Here is an 18,019-nt window from a genome sequence, read left to right on the forward strand (position 1 = left end):
CTATTTTCTGTGCACCAGTTCCTTTTCCAGCAAAACACTGCCAGAACATGATGCTGCCACCCATGAAACATGATGTTTCACATTTGGGATGGTGTTCTTCGGATTAAGAGCCTCACCCTTTTTCCTCCATACATACAGCGCTGATCATTATGGCCAAACAGTTCAATTTTTGTTTAAACTGACCAGAGAACTCTCCCCCAAAAGGCTAGGTCGTCGTCCTGGTGATCATCTGCAAACATTCTGGCTTTTTCAAAATGATTTTATGAACTGTTATGAGGCTAAATGCTATGAGGAACATGATGCATAAATCCTGTCAAACTCGCTAGTGGCACTGGAAGTAAAGCAGAAACCATGTCATTGGGTTTTGCCATGACATTAAGTCATCATTGTGCTTCTCTGCAGTGGTTGTTCTCATGTTCTCATATATCAAGACTATCATATTTATTTTCCATGTCTCACAGTTTCCCCCTGTAACTCAGTGCCGTGGTTCAGTCATCAGTGACGTAATCTGACAATGAAAAGGGTAAAATATCAAATCTTACCTTGGGGCCTCAGTTGGATGATCATTATGTGACATTATGCTGTCAAGATGTTTGGGGACTGGTTTGAACATGAAATAAATAGAAGATAAAATTAGATAAACACTGTGTGAGGTGGTGGCACCTCTCTCTCTGATTTCTGCGGGTTAATTGACCCTGACGAGGGGCAGGTGTGTGAGTACTATGGTGAGGTGATGGCACCTCACAGGTATTTGTCTGAGCTAATTGTCCCTGATGAGGGTCAGGTGTAGGAGGCCTATATGTAGCCCCTGATTTCTGGGGTTCAGCGCAGACTCATTGTTTGTCAGACTCTTAGTGTGTAGGGGTGTGAGAATCGGCAGAAGTTACCGTGTTGAGCCTATCTGCCTGATTTGATCACCGTTTAGTTTCTTCTCGAGTTGTTTATCTCTCTGCGCTGTGGAGGACATTTTGCCCTCGTCTCTTTAGTTTTCTTTTTGTTTTTTACCCGCCAGGCTGCGAATATCCTTTTTCTTTTGTAAGTGACCCCACTCTGTTTTTCTAGTGGGGGTTTTCTTTTTGGGCAGCTACGCTGCGGCGGTGTTTCATTTCTTTTGGTTTTCTGAGCCCGCTGACAGAAGTTTCAGTGAGTGGAGAGAGCGATTACTTCGCTCTTTATTATTTGGTTTTTCCCCTTCCCTTTCTATCGCTCAGCGATTTGGTGGTTATCCCTCAGGGTTAACTTTTAGATCCCCTCGGTCCGCAATTGCGTCCCACCCTCCTCAACCGTGACACACTGCTCCTATGTATTGTTCCTAAGCAATTACATACTAACATGCATCAGTTGACTAATCAGGGGCAAGCACATTTCTCATCTGATCAATCAGATGATATACACCATATGACCAAAAGTATCTGGGCACTCCTTGGTTTGGGGCTGTTTTTCATGGTTTGGGCTAGACCCCTTAGTTCCAGGGATGGCAAATCTTAATGCTACAGCATACAATCACATTCTAGACAATTACATGTTTAGGGAAGGCCCTATCCTGTTTCAGCATGACACTGCCCTCATGCACACAGCAAGGTCCATATAGAAATGGTTTTGTCAAGAACGGTGTGGGAGAAATTGACTGGCTTGCACAGACCCCTGACCTCAACCCCATACAACACCTTTGGGATCGATTGGAAAGCCAACTGCGAGCCACTATCACCCAATCAGAGCCCAACCTCACTAATGCTCTTCTGGCTGAATGGAAGCAAGTCCCTATGGAAGCTCCAAAATCTAGTATAAAGTCTTCTCAGAAAAGTTGAGGTTCTTATAGCAGCAAAGGTGTCCACAAACTTTTGACATGTACTACTACTACTAGGCAGTCCATCGCAAACGAAGATGACGTTGCCTCCATGCGGGGGGGGGGGGGGGGGGGGCGGGGGGCGAAACTATCGTTGCTGCCAGTGGTGCCACTGTGTGTGACTATAAAGTCTGATCCCAGAACTGCATGTCTTGCCACGGGTAGAACATGTGAGGGCTGGGTCGGGGGGATGGGGTGGTGCTGACACAGCATGAAGGTGTCATTGCTGGCGTCGCTCTGTCTGTTTTTGAGTGCGCTGCTCCTCTAGGTGTTTGACCCCAGAGTGGCATTGGGAGCGCCATAGTTGGTGGTCAACTGCTCTTGCCTCGAGGTAAGCAGGCTTGATGTCACATCTCTTCAGTGTCTCTTTCAACTGATCCTTACATCGCAGTTTTTGTCCGCCTGGTCTTCTGCTGGCTGCTGGGAGTTGTCCATAGAGCACCCGGCGGGGTAATCGGGATTCGGGTCTTTGGATGATGTGACCCACTCACCTTAGTTGTCTCCGAGCAAGGGTTGCTTCAATACTGGAGGACTGGGCCTGCTGGAGGATTTCAGTGTGGGGAATGCGGTCCTCCCAGCTGATGCCAAGGATGCGTTGGAGGCATTTGATGTGAAAAGCCTCAAGACATCTAATGTGGCTTCGGTAGACTGTCCAGGTTTCTGAACCATATAGTAATGTTGAGAGGCAAACTGCTTGATAGACTGCAACTTTTGTTGATGTTCTCAGGTGGTGGTTCTCAAAGACTTGAGAGTGTAGTCTACCAAAAGCAGAGGAAGCATGGTTGATGCAAGCCTGGATGTCATCGTCAATTGAGCAATTACATGTTAAAATGCTGCCAAGGTAGAAGAAGTGCTGGACAATCATAAGGGGGGTGCTTTCAATGGTGAATTTTGGTGGGGTGGGGGATGGAGAACTCTCTCGGACGATGACCTCGGTTTTTTGGGTATTGATCTGAAGGCCCAGCGAGTGGTACACAGGGGACAGAACATCCAGAGCATGTTGCATTGCAGCTCCTGAACATTGCAGATAGTAGTCTTTGTTTTGCATTGAAGACGTCTGATGTTGAATAGGTTTCCATCAAGACGGAACTGGATTTGTATACCATCCTGTGCCTTAAGGGACTGATTGGAAAGGATTGTGACTGCCGCCAGGAATATGTTGAATATCACAGGGGCAAGCACCCCTACATTTACAGGGAACGGTGATGATTGCTGACTTCTAGCAAGTATACATGCCTGCATGCCATTGTGGAGATTTTGAAGGATGCTAAGCAATTTGGGTGGAACACCAAATTTCCTGAGTATGATCCAGATAATTTCCTGGTTGACTGTGTCAAAAGCTTTGGTGAGATCAATAAATGTGATGTAGGTCCTTGTTTGCTCCGGACATTTCTCCTGGATTTGCCGTGCAACAAAGATCATGTCTAGTGTGCTCCGATCATGTCTAGTGTGCTCCGCATGTAGTGCATATATGGCAACCACATGGCAGACTGCAGTACACTGAATGAGCAAAAGGCTGGCTCGCCTCAAAAAGTCCAATCCAGGGTAACAGCCAATGTCAGTGTAGCTTGTATTACACTCCATTTTGTTCATTGCATTGCCCTTAATTCGCCTAACCGTTTTCATTTTAATGCCTATCTTAAATGTGATTTTATTTAATTTTGGCAGCAGTCTCTTTGGGGATGTGGTCTAGCACTTCTGCCCAACTGCTATTATACACCTCCCCCACGCCAACCTCAAAGAGCACGCTTTCTATTTCCCTCAAACCCTACATATGTGACTTCTTCCATATTTGGTCATGCAACCAGTAGCTACAACGCAGGTGCAGTTTCTCTCTTCTTGACCAAAGCCTCTGTTAAAGGAGGAACTAGACTGAGACCAGTGAGCTTTCAGCTTGTAGCTGGAGTAACGGCTGTTTTTGATGTGAGGATCAACCTAGAGTGCTGCTGTGCCAAATCATCTTGCTCTTCCTGATTGGCTAAAGAAACATTATTCTGAAAGTTTTTGTAGTAGGAGCACACACACACACGCACGCACGTAAGCATGCACGCACGCACACACACAAACACACACACTCCTTTCAACTCCTTATAAAGTACATTTAATAAAAGGTGACTAATTTTGTGATTTTGGGATTATGCACCCTTTATATTTTACCATGTTAGTTCCAGTAAAGTATTTTAGGCTTTACACTTGACTGTTTCCTTAGTTATATTAAACTACAGCGACCTTCTGAATCAGTAAAATTCTGTTTTAGTTTCATCAATTTCCTCAGTTCCAATGCAAGCGAGAAAAACGAGATGATCGTTAAATGGAAGCCTTGTACTCTGTGGTGATCTCATTTACCCCACCAACGCACGCACAGACACGCTGTCTCTTGTATTAACAGGATGTGAGAGGGGGTTGGGTGGGCTACAGACCATAGCTAACAGGAAATGCGTCTGCACAAGACCACAAGCTTTGATGTGACTGTATCAGAAACATGAGAAATACAAAAGCCCATATTGTATGAAGCAATTGCTCAGTGTCTAACAAACTTTAATACACACCAAGTTGTATTAGTCATATCATAAGTTCCCAGTTGGCTTCCATTTACTGATTTATTATTTATTTTGGCTGGTAACAGGCTGAACACTCCCCACAATCTATAGCGTGGCCATTCGCATTGCATGGACGATTTGCTAGATGTTGCTCCCTGTTACGTCCCCTGCCTCTGCTTGCCTGGGTAGTGCAGGTGGAGGTAGTTGCTTAATTACCTACTTTACTTTGAAGATTTCAGTATGTATTATTCACCAATCTGGTGCTATGTTTAAATAATGGCATACCAAATGCATTAACAATGAAAAGACAGAACTCCGAGAAGTCCTAAAAATACATTCCCTGACCGGGAATCGAACCTGGGTTGCGAATCCTAACCACTAGACCACCAGGGAAAGAATACGAGCTCAAGAATTATCGTGTGGCCCCATCTAGTGGCTGATAAACAGATAGATAGATGACGTGTGTATTGTTTTGATGACAGCGCAGAAGTTCGCAGCTCCCGATTCTAAATCGCCGGTCCACCTTAAATCGCTTGCTTAATGCGATTTGAATGCTTTCAGGTTTGCACAGGCTATAATGTGCTTCAAAAAGTGAGATACCACTCAAAGGAGAAACTGAACAAGGGTGATAATGTGCTTTTTAAATTAATATTATTTGTACTATAAATGTTTATTTATATATTTAATTTTGGCTACATTCTATACATAAATAATTATAATATACAGTCCCCTCCAAAAGTATTGGAACAGCAAGGTCAATTCCTTTGTTTTTGCTATACACTGAAGACAATTGAGTTTGAGGTCAAAAGATGTACATGAGATGACAGATCCGAATTTCAGCTTTTTTTATTTCCTGGTATTTTTATCTAGATTTGTTAAACAACTTAGAACATTTATATCAGACAACCCGATTTTTAGGTGAGCAAAAGTATTGTAACATGTGACTGACAGGTGTTTCTTGTTGCCCAGATGTGTCCTGTCAGATTGATTGGTTAAACAATAAATAGTTCTGAATGTCTGCTCTTGGTTTTAGCCTTGGGTTTTGCCTGTGAAAACTGCATTTGTGTTATAAAAGATAAACTAACATGAAGATCAGAGAGCTGTCTTTGGGAGAAAAGCAAGCTTAGAAAAGAGGGGAAATCGATCAGAGCCATTGCACAAGCATTGGGGATAGCTTGTACGACAACTTGGAATGTCCTGAAAAAGAAAGAGACCGCTGGCGTACTGAGCAACAGATATCGAACAGGTCGACCAAGGAAAACAACAGCAGTTGATGACAGAAACATTGTGAAAGCTGTGAAGAAAAACCTCAAAACATCAGTCAGTGACATCACAAACAATCTCCACAGGACAGGGGTGAAGGTGTCTCAATCAACTGTTCGAATAAGACTTAGAGAGCAGCAATATAGAGGCTATACCACAAGATGCAAACCACTCATCAGTAGTAAGAATCGGAAGATGAGATTACAAAGAAGTACAGAGATGAGCCACAAAAGTTCTGGAACAAAGTTTTATGGACTGATGAGACCAAGATTAACCTCTACCAAAGTGATGGAAAGGCCAAAGTGTGGAGAAAGAAGGGATCTGCTCATGATCCAAAACATATAAGCTCATCTGTGAAGCACGGTGGAGGAAGTGTCATGGCTTGGGCTTGCATGGCTGCTTCTGGAGTGGGCTCACTAATCTTTATTGATGATGTAACTCATGATGGTAGCAGCAGGATGAATTCAGAAGTCTACAAAAACATTCTGTCTGCCAACTTACGGAGAAATGCATCCAAACTAATTGGGAGGAACTTCATCATGCAGCAAGACAATGACACAAAACACACTGCCAACACAACAAAGGATTTCATTAGGGAGAAAAAGTGGAAGGTTTTAGACTGGCCAAGTCAATCACCAGACCTTAACCCAATTGAGCATGCATTTCACCTCCTGAAGAGGAGATTGAAGGGAAAACCTCCCCGAAACAAACAACAACTGAAAGAGCCTGCAGTAAAAGCCTGGAAAAGCATCACAAAAGAAGAATGCAACAGTTTGGTGATGTCAATGGGTCGCAGGCTTGATGCAGTTATTGCAAGCAAGAGATATGCTACCAAATATTAAGTGTTATTTGCTTTCATTTACTTAAATACTCTCTGTTCCAATACTTTTGCTCACCTAAAATTTGGGTGGTCTGATACCAAAGCTGCTATGTTCTAAGTAGTTTAACACATCTAGGTGTAAATACCAGGAGATAGAAGCTGAAATTCTGAACTCTTGTCTCATGTTCATCTTTTTATCTCAACCCCAAATGTATTCAGTGTATTGCAAAAACAAAGGAATTGGCCTTGCTGTTCCAATACTTTTGGAGGGGACTGTAGATAAAAACAAATATAGATAAAATATATGTATAAATAAAATGAATTCTTATTATAATAATTACATTCACTTTGTACGTATTTTCACGTGTGTATGAGAGAACAGGAGCTAATGTAGATAAATCTGAAGTGGTGTGGGTGGCATTTACACCAGCTACAGTGGCTCTTCAAGAATTGTGTTTAACACCTTGCACACAAGTTGGGCCCTGAGGCTGGCAGTTTTTTTTTTCTTCTCCAGCGGAAATAAAACCAGCCGTTTTCATGTTTCAAATGGTTCTTAGATTAGAGCCTCCCTCTCCCCCCCCACAAAAAAACCCTTTAAAGATGGCCAAGGCAGGGGCAACATGCCAATACATAAATATTAAAGGAAAAAGTAAACGTACAAACATGGTATCAACAATATTACAATAAAAAGATTTTTTTACAAAGGAAAATTTGGCATGTTTGCAAGACAACTACAGTTAATATTTCTTTATACAACACACACTTACCCGCCCCCTGTCTCTCTCTCTTTTTTCTCTCTTTGTTCCCTCACAACGATGGGGATTTTCAACCCAGCCGGCAACTTTATTTATTTGCATGTTATACATTTTACATAAAATTATGTTTTCTCTTGTGGGGCCAGGATCTTTAATATCTGGACATGCAAATAACTTGATATGAATGACAGTCTCTTGTACAATGATAAACGTCAAAGCTGGACTTGATTATATTCTTCTTTTCTTTCTCAGTGGTAAGTTCATATACTTTTTATGATGTCTATTGTGTTTTTCTATTGTGTGTAACAAAAACTAAGAATATAATTTTATTTGTAGCCAAATGCAGAGGTGATGCCAAATGCAGACATCCCGCTTCACAGTAACCATGGTAATGGTGGTGGAAAAGTGCATGTGATAAAAAAAATAATCTTGCATGTGGGATTGTTGTTTGGTTGGAATATTTATTTATTTTATAGGTATTTTCAAAGTATTATTTATGTATGAGCACAGTGCAAGACTCACTGGAGTGGGCATGCAGTCAGACAGCCAGTTTTTCTTTATGATTCATCACCTTGCAAGATTCTCTTTCTGTGTGTATTTTATTTTTGCCTCATTCTGAGGAACATATGCAATCAATAATTAGGAAAGGCTACAGAAATTTCAATTCACAACTAAAACTCTTCTGCGAGTCAAATTGTTTCAAGGGTCTATCTATATATAAGTTAAGACTTATAGTCAGCTATACTTCTTCTAGGCTGTGGTCCACTGATTATTTGTCTAATGCTAAATCAATCCAACAGAATATAAAGATAATTTTACAATTCATAAAGAAAGGAATTCCTTCATTTCTGAAGGTGCCGGTCTGCTTTCCCAGCAAAACATCACAATCCATCCAATCCTGGCTGAATTCCCATTCAAAAGGCTGTACCAAGGAAATGAGTCAAAATGCAAATTGTTATTATGAGTTTATATTCCCAGTAAAACACGTTTTCCAGGGAAGCAATGGGATCGAGTAGGTTCACGCACAATCATGCACGGACAAGTGCTGTTGTGCTCTTTGGTGACGTGTTTTATCTGAATGGCCCCACTGGTAGGTAACTCAGCTGTGTAAATGGGTGAAAGAGTACTTCCAAAAATACAGGTAACTTAACAAAAAGCAACAAGCATATTATTTCAGACAGTGGCATGTAATAAAATCAATTACAAATTAAACAAGCTGGATTACAGCTTGTTTAATTTGTGTGAGCTAACATAGCCAATATTATTTCATGTAATTTGGCACAATTTTGATATCAATACTTTTAATGGCAGGCCTAGATTTTCTAAGTTTGAATTAATGCCTTATACACAGTGCTTTGTATGGGTGAGTGTCTTAGCATGTTTGTACATTGAAAATGTGTTTTGCTTCAGCTTAACATTAGTATGTGCATAACAAAACATCCATATATGTTTTATTTTACTGTTACAATTATTTCGCCCCTCTATTACAATTACACCTACACCCACTAGGCTGTATGAATGTAAAATCGGACTGCTTGTACATTGGTTTAAATTGTATCTGACTCGATTAAGTTATGAATGTAACTGAAATGGGTAATGATTACTGAAATATCAAAGCTGTTTGAAGTAAAATTTCATAATGCTAGGCTAAATATTTTCTGTGTAAATGACCAAAATCCAAAAGCTGTTACATTTATACCAACTGTCCCCTATGTTTTCATTGTTTTTGGAAAATGAAAAACTAGACACAGTCAAACCAAACACACCATACAAAACTATATCGAGGTTATAGCTGAATATATGATCTAAACAATAAATGATGGATTTCACAGACATTGTTGCAGAGCACATTCCTGATGCATGCAGACTGTATTAAAGAAGTGCAGCGATTGAAGAGAAATGCTCCCTTACACCAACTACAGTGGCCCTCCAAGAATTGTGTTTTATTTTCAGGAAGTTCTTTCACATGAAGCAGAGACAGTGGGGGTGGGCATGTCTAGGCAGGCATATGAGGGAGGTAACCTGGTTACAACTAGATGAACCTGTCTCAACAGCTCAACTGAAATTTGGAACCTTATTGTGGGCTCTCCAAGTCTTTAGAGACGTCTCAGGGTTTTTATGTTTCACATGGTTTGTTGGTTAGCAATCTACTCCCCCTTCTCTCTTTCCCTCTCTCTCAAACTGTGTGTGTGTGCAACCCTCCAACATGCCCCCCCCCCCCCCCGCCCCCGTCTCTCTCTTTTACTCTGTCTCTCTTTGTTCCCGCACACCAATGGGGCTGCCCAGCTGCCAACACCATCTGTTTGCAAGAAATAAATTTTATATAAAATAATGTTTGCACTTGTGGGGGCCAGGACCTTTCATAACTGGACGTGAAAATTACTTGAGATATGAATCAAAATCTCCTGTACAATGATAAACTTCAAGGCTGGACTTCATTTTATTCTTTTTTTCTTCCTCAATGGTAAGTGCTGATACCTTTTATGATGTATATTGTGTTTTTTATAATATGTGCATGGGCATGGTTGGTGAAACAAAGGATAACAGCACATTTTAGTCATTAAATAGTAATTAAATAGTCAATCTAGTTGTGAAAAATAGCTTTATTGTAAAAAAACTCCAGGAACAAGCTTAGTATCTGAAATTGCCCTGAATTTCTAATGGTTAACAGAAGGTTTTGCCAGAAGGTTGGTCCATATCATTCATGCGTACATTTTAGCAAATGGTACTAATTTGTCTTGATTTCATTTTATTGGAAATACTGAAGGATCCTTTATATACCTATTTTTCATCACCAGGAGATATGTTACAGTCACTTCTTCACTACTCTGCCCAAAACCAAGTTTTTTTTGTTTTTGTTTTTTTTTTTCAAATAATGAATCATATTCCATTTAATGTTTTCTGCTTCATGGGTGTATTTTCTTATGCATTACTCAGCTTTCCACATGTGAATTTAAATAAGCTTAAACAGACTATTCAGTTAAAGGAAGCAGCATTTTCTAACAAGTTTGGACAGGATGGATTGTTTAATATGGCGGTTTGATGGCATAAACAAAAATACAAGCCAACGTGTCTTTGCTTGTAGGACCAGAGTTGGCATGTTTGTTAGCTTTGGAGATATTTCTTTATATAAATTTTGTTAATGCATTTTGTTAAATGTACTGTTTTACACATCTCAACATTCTATAATATTCCTAGTTTTCATCAATAAGCACAGTAATATATCACTGTACCTTTATTTGTTTTTAAATACAAGGTATTCCTACTATTCAGTTCTCAAATGCCTTATTCTTCATTTTCAGTAACATTTTCTAGTTTTTGGGCCTATGCGCCTATACAGTCACAAATAGATCTGTGTTTGACTGCCAAATGTTTTGTTGTATTTTATTTTTTCCTCATTCTAAGGCAACTTATGCAATCGTTAATTTGGAATGGCTGTAATTTGAAAAAAAAAAAAACAACTGAAACTCTTCTGCGAGTCAAATTATTTCAGGGGTCTAGCTATGTATAAGCTAAGAATTTTAACTTTTAGTCATCTGAAATTCTTAACATCTAGGTTGTGTCCCACTGATTATTTCTCTATTGACTGGTTTATTAGCATGTTTTACTGCAAGCAAGTCATTTGTGTGAGAGCTAATGTGAACCCACCATCTTTTAATGCCCATTTTGTGCTACCACTGGGGATTCTGTAACTTGCAAACTTGATTATGATACGATCATATTTGCTACCATTTCTGTAACCTTTACAATACCATAAATAGTGCAAAACAGAACCAACAGTTTGAATAACCTGTATTAAGAATAGTGCTCAATTAAATATGAAATTAAATAAGCAGCAGAACACTTACATCATTTCTTCATATAATTGTTTACCAGCTTGGTTTCAAATAAACGTTGTGTATTACTTATTTTCAAAGTGGCTATTCCTGTTTCTGCTCTACATAATAAAGACCTCCCTTGTTGAATCCATGCCCATAATGTATGACTGTAGTAGACAGAAACCATGCTGACAGTCTGTCTAAAAGCATCACTTTAGAGCTTCCGTGTTTTATATCAGCCAGTGCTTTCATTTTATCTGCAGGTTGTAGCCATGATTTATTTGAGATTTTAACTGATGCTTTCTGCATTTCTCAAATTCCAGGACAGTTCACAGTAGAGCCTGAAGTGAAGACAGTGAGCAAGAAAGAAGGAGAGACCATCATTTTACCCTCTTATCTTACTGGAGAACAGACTAGCCCTCGGATACAGTGGATTTTTCATTCTGGTAGTTCTAAAAAAATGATAGCTGAGCTGAACGATGGAAAGTTTGTATCAGACTATAGCGAGAGATTTAGAGACAGGCTGCAGCTGGACAGACAGACCTGGTCTCTCAACATCAGCAACCTCAACAGCAAAGACATTGGTGTTTACAGCATACAGACCATTATCAATGGAGAAATTTCAGAACAGAAATTGAACTTAGTAGTATACTGTGAGTGGACTTTTTACATGTTTGTATATTTTTATCTTTATGAATTCATTTCAGATCATTCCATGCTTCACTCTTGTGATTTCCAGTATTTAACTGTGCGCAACTTTGCATCCCTCTATTTGTCCATCCTCCATTCTGTGTGGGGTTGGGCTCGGAAGGTGGGCAGTAGAAAGTCAGAAAATCAATTCTGCAAATAATGAGATACATACTTTCACTCAGGAGAATGTAGCCTATTAATTGTTATCTAGGTAAAATACTGCACCTGTGAAAATTGTTTGAAATAATGCTAAATCAATCCAACAGAATATAAAGATAATTTTACAATTCATAAAGATAGGAATTCCTTCATTTCTGTAAAAATATTCTAGTGCAGGTCTGCTTTCCCAGCAAAACATCACAATCCATCCTTTGGCTGAATTCCCATTCAAAAGGCTGTACCGAGTAAATGAGTCAAAATTCAAATAGTTATTATGAGTTTATACACCCAATACCCTCAAAAACACATCTTTCAAGGAAGCATTGGGAGCGAGTAGGTTCATGCACAATCATGCAAGGACAAGTGCTGTTGTGCTCTTTGGTGACTTGTTTTATCTGAATGGCCACACTGGTAAGTCAGCTGTGTAAAAGCTAGCAAAAATACAGGTAACTTTACAGAAAGCAAGAAGCAGATTATTTCAGACAGTGGCATGTCTCAAAATCTATTACCTCAAATTGTTACTCCAGCCTCTTTCTATTTGCCTTAATACACATTGTGGACTCTAGAATGTAATTCCAAATGGAATTCCACATTATGGAATCATATTTTTTGGCTTTGTAATGTTTTGTTTATCTCCCCATGCCTCAGCTCCAGTGCCTAAACCTGTCATCACTCACATCACTCCGAGGTACTCAGTCAGTCGCTCAGTGTCCAGTGCAGTGTGCAGAAAGAGCTGCTCAGTGCTGTGTTCTGTGAGGAATGAGAGAGAGGTCGTCCTGTCCTGGCAGAAGGAGGGGGAGACACTATTGAACACCAGCAGTCCTGATCTCAACAGCACCCTGTCTCTCCCTCTGGAGACAGAAAACTGCAGTGCTGCCTACACCTGTGTGGCTGAAAACCCAGTCAGTAACCAGACTGTCCCACTCAACACTGAGGAGCTCTGTCCTCTGAGCTCAGGTATAGAATCAGGGTTCAGTATTCCATGTTCATTGGGCCTCACTGAGGCTACTCAATTTCATTGAAATTAAATTGAGTGAAATCTTTTTTTTTTTAAACCCCAGGTAGCATAATACTTTTAGCCTGTCTGGAATTTTTATTTGGAATGTAGTTCTGTCCTCTGAGCCCAGGTATAGTGTCAGGAATCAGTACTCCATGCACTGAGGGCATGTAATGAGTGAGGACCTGGTATAGCACAACCTAATATATTTTTTGGCATGGCACAATCATATGTTTATACACAATTTGCTCTGAAATTTGAAGGTGAAGGGGTGCTGAAATTGAGTGAAATCTTATCTACCTTTTTTTAAACCACAGGTAGCCTAATAACTTTAGCTTGTAGTGCAAGTAAAATAGGCACTAAAGTTGCAAGAAATATGGCAATGAAGAAGGAGTTAAGCTTATATGTGTGGAGCCAAATAAACATATTGGCAAGTGGCAAGAAGGTTATTCCCAGCAAGAAATGCAAAGAAGCTTAAGAATTCCTGGTTCAGTGTTCAGCAAACACTCAGAGCGGTCCAGCTGATGGACCATTGTAATTGGACAGTTGGCTGCTCAGCTGTTTCTTGGCCAGTTGTGTGTTGTTGCATCATTAGTTCATACACAAGAAAATAGAAAAAAAGGTCTAGAGTTGATTCTAAATCTGGAATTTGCGTTTGAATTGTTGCTGTTGTCTCTCAACGTGAGGACCAAAGACCTCTCAATGCCAATAAAGCAAGATATGATGGTTTTTAAAATTGTGTTTCCTTTCATTTGACAGATTCAATCAAAACAAGGAATTACATATTAACGGCAGTGCTGATACCAGTGGTGGTGATAGTAGTAATTGCATGTGTTGGTTTCATTATAAAAAATCAGAAGAGTAAAGAACTGGAAAACACAGGCAAGTATGTTACTGTAAGACAGACTGGCATCTTGCGTGGAGTTTGGCATTACAGGATATAATTGTGTGTGTGTGTGTCTATGTGTGTCTGTGTATGTGTGTTTACATATCTATGATAATTTAATGTGTTTGAATGGATTATCAGTGGAATTCCTTTTCTGTGATGACATAAACCGAGACAGTGTAAGTATCACAGATGAGTAATTTGTACAGCTCTCTGTAGTATAATAGTGTTGTAATGTAGTTGTAATGTAACATATTTGGATAGGACTGTGGGGAACAGCATCACTGTCATGTCAAATATGATGTTGCTGTGTTGGGTTTAAAGGATGATGCTGCTTTTTGTTTGTTAAGGTAGTAGGGATGTGAGCAGAGAGAGTGGTGAACTGCAGTATGCTGACGTTTGCATAGGAACCCACCCAGAAGAGACACAGTGCTCTGTAAGATGGAAAATATTTCTCTTCCACACAAGAATGCACTCGTGCACACATGCACTAGATGCACATGTCACCTCTCACACAACTCACCTCTGAGAGACTGATGGCCAAAAGAAAACTAACAAATAAAATGGCAAAGTGAATACAATTTTATATATAATTAATTACTAACCAACTTACGAAAACAATTTTTTTTAACCTACTTTTTACTTTTACAAAAAGAATTTAAAGTTCAAGTCTTTCACTATTTTTCCTGCTTTCCGTGTGTACTTTCCGTGTGTACTTTCTGAGTGTACTTTGTGTGTTTCCTGTGGTTTCCTGTGCCACAGGGAGGCGTTCCCAGGGCCCTGGATCCAGAGAGAGAAGACGGAGTTGTGTATGCAGATGTGCGCAAATAACTGCACTGGTGCAACCCAAGAGAGACTGGCTGTGTCAAAAGCCAGTGTCCAACGTCCCTTACTACTAGTATTGTTTGTTCTTTGAATCAGGGACTTGTACCCTCACTGTGTATAGTGGCATCTGTCATGACATTTTTTCTGTATTTTGGTGCTCAATATTAATAGTGTGTGTTTATCAACGCGTGTCTTAATGGTCTAAACATATGTTTTGTTGGGCAGATCAAAGGCCATGGATGTCCTGAAGGGCTTATTATTATTCATGTAAAATAATAAATTCCTTTTCAGCTGTAGAACCAAGCCTGTGCCCCTGTCTGACCCTGCCACCCATTAGTGTTCCTGCCCATCTCTCTACGTGACCGGAGTCACCTTTGCTTGGACTTAATTAATCCTCGATTGGCTGTTTATGTATTATAATTTATCTGTTTTCATGTAAGCCATTTCCATAACAAACCGGTGCCTGTCCGTGGCAGATGAGTTCCCCCTCTGAGTCCGGTTCTGCTCAAGGTTTCTTCCTGTTATCAGTCAGGGAGTTTTTCTTTGCCACTGTTGCCCTAGGCTTACTCTCTGGGGGCCGGTTCTCTGTAAAGCTGCTTTGTGACAAAGCTCCTTTGTTAAAAGCGCTATACAAATAAAAATTGAATGATTGATCGATTGATGTGGATGACATGGGTGACTTTGTCTGAAGATGATGAAGTAATCCCATGCCAATCCAAGCCTTTTGCCTCCTCATGCATACCAGTGCCTCAGTACTGAAGACTTAGACACAAACACCAGGCCAAGTTTTCACAACGTTTTACATGCACTAAGATGACATAAATCTGTTCAAAATTCTTGTTTCTTGTGAAAAGAGACACTGTTGTAATATCGTTAGGTGTATCATATAGGAAGATGTTCTCTTGTGGTTGGGGAGGAGGTGGTCTTGAAATGTACCACTTCATTGAATTAATATACACCTGTTTATCACCCTCACCACAGCCCTTAATTGATCTGGTTTCACACCTTCTGTGTTTCCTGAAAGCTGATCGTATGAATAGGAAGAAGATAACGTCGACATACACGGCAGATATGTAGATCTTCTCAGAAGCATACCCTGTCTTTCGGTTTGTGCTCAGCGTGGTAAACCGATATCTACACGCCCCAGATGGTGGTATTCAGACTTTGTTTCCTACTGTTTTGTCTGAGATGGTGAATGGCGAACAGTGTTTCGCCACAGGGCCATACTTCTGCAGACCCACATTGACCCACTCTGTTTCCTGTCTGCTTTATGTGTTGTACTCATTTCTGCACCTACAAATCATATGCTTTGTCAAACTCCCACATGCTGTAAAATGATGTTAAATCTAAATGCTGTCAGAAAAACATAGATTGGGAAAACAGATAAAAGTACAGCACAGTGGGCTTTGCAGGGGCTAAATCGAGAACAAGCAGGTTCACTTGTCAGGGCCAAAATCTACTGCACTGTAAAAATAGTACTGTGATAGTATTTCTGTCCAGCTAATGTCTGTGAACACAGACATGTGCAAAACACACCCTGAAAACTCTGCTGAGGAGCACCTTAGACTTTACCTTAGACTCTCCAAATGTCTCGCAAGCTTCTGTTTAACTCATCATTGTTTTAAAGAAGTAGGGGTTATAAGGACATTTTTAACTTGCTTTATTAACCAAAGATGTAGCTTGTACATTATTGCAACCATTTATTGCTTAGGGAGTTTAAACCTCACCTGTGACAGGCAGTTATAAATGAAAACATGAATATATTGTTTTGCATATGTTAGCCATTCAGGACTTTTATCACGAATGTGGCAGTTATCAGGTGTGTTATGAGGAACATGACGCACAGATGCAAATCCTCTCAGCGGCACTGGAAGTAAAGAAGCAGAAACAATTTTTCATTGGGTTTTCCCATGACATTAAATCACCATTGTGCTTCTCTGTAATGGTTGTTCTCATGTTCTCATATATCACGACTATCATATTTCTTTTCCATGTTCTCACAGCTTCCCCTTGCAACTCAATGCCATGGTTCAGTCATCAGTGACGTAATCCGAAAATGAACTGGGTAAAATATCAAATCTAGCCTTGGGGCCTCAGTTGGATGATCATTATGTGACAAGTATGCTGTCAAGGTGTTAGGGGACTGGTTTAAGTCATGAAATAAATAGAAGATAAAAAAGATAGAGAATGCTCCTATGTATTAATCACTATAGCCGTGTTTCCACCGCAGGAACTATACCCCGGAACTAGGAGCCTTTTGAGGAACTCAGTGCGTTTCCACCGCAGGAACTAGGGTCTAAATTTAGTTCTGGGGGCTTTGTTTTACCCCCCAAAACGTTCCTGCTCGGGGGGTAGTACTTTCCGAAAGTACAGGAACCTTTTGGGTGGAGCTTGCAGCGCTGAACATTTCTGATTGGTCGAGTACTCGCAGCATTTGTGTTGTATTTATTTTCCGCCATTACCCGCCATGTTTGAAAATATGCAGCGGCAAACCAATTTATTTTCATAATAACTTCAAATCAAACTTGTATGTTATGCGGCGCAGTAGCCTAGTTTTGCTTATAGCCTGCCAACGTCTTGGAATTATAACGTGTGCTCTTCTGTTCTTTTCTTGCTTTAGTATTTGTTTTATAAAATGCTAAGCATTCGTGCTGGGACAGCATATTACGTAGGCTACCAAAACATTCAAACGGATTAATTCGGTTGCTGAATATTTCCTTCCGGATTTTCTTTGTTAGCTCGTTGTAATTGACTCAAAACGTTTGATACAGTTATGTGAGGTATGCGGTAGTTCTGCATAATTAACATTGGTGATACAGTACAAGCAAACTGGAAATCACCTTCTGCACTTTTTATCCGGGTAAAATAACAGGTTAATTCTAGTAATCTTCCCTTTAGCTTTTTCAGACTGCCGTAATTTTACTCAATTTTACTGCCATTTTTCAATTCCACGAAAAGACCAGGAAGACTATGGACTAATTTATGGTGCATGGTTTGCATCTGGAGGGCACACTTCGCTGCTCGGCTAGCAGTAATTTCGAAGGGGACTTTATTTTACCCCCAAAAAAGTCCCTGCTCGGGGGGTAGTACTTTCCAAAAGTATTGGAACTTTTGGGGTGGGGCGCAAGCGCTGAAAATTTCTGATTGGTCGACTACTCGCAGTGTTTTATTTCAACCACAATTTTAAAAAATCTGCAGCCCCAAACATATTTATTTTCATAATAACTTGAAATCAAACTTGTATGTTATGTGGCGCAGTAGCCTACTTTTGGTTATAGCCTGCCAACGTCTTGGAATTATAACATGTGTGCTCTTCTGTTCTTTTCTTGCTTTAGTATTTGTTTTATAAAATGTTAAGCATTCGTGCTGGGACAGCATATTACGTACCAAAACATTCAAATGGTTTAATTCGGTTGCTGA

The 18,019-nt window shown here is 40.1% G+C and overlaps 1 protein-coding gene across 1 annotated transcript in view; it reads left to right on the forward strand.

Annotated features, from left to right (window-relative positions):
• LOC118227506 overlaps positions 1–16,531 on the forward strand; it is a 32,691-nt gene extending 16,160 nt beyond the window's left edge. The window contains exons 12-17 of the mRNA XM_035418043.1: positions 2,115–2,149; positions 11,366–11,695; positions 12,540–12,848; positions 13,648–13,774; positions 14,129–14,210; positions 14,537–16,531. Of these exons, the coding sequence (XP_035273934.1) occupies positions 2,115–2,149; positions 11,366–11,695; positions 12,540–12,848; positions 13,648–13,774; positions 14,129–14,210; positions 14,537–14,605 (952 nt within the window). The 3' untranslated portion in view covers positions 14,606–16,531. The remainder of the gene's footprint in view (positions 1–2,114; positions 2,150–11,365; positions 11,696–12,539; positions 12,849–13,647; positions 13,775–14,128; positions 14,211–14,536) is intronic.
• The last annotated feature ends 1,488 nt before the right edge of the window (positions 16,532–18,019 follow it).

This window comes from Anguilla anguilla, chromosome 5 (genome assembly GCF_013347855.1).
Source record: "Anguilla anguilla isolate fAngAng1 chromosome 5, fAngAng1.pri, whole genome shotgun sequence".
NCBI lineage: Eukaryota > Metazoa > Chordata > Actinopteri > Anguilliformes > Anguillidae > Anguilla > Anguilla anguilla.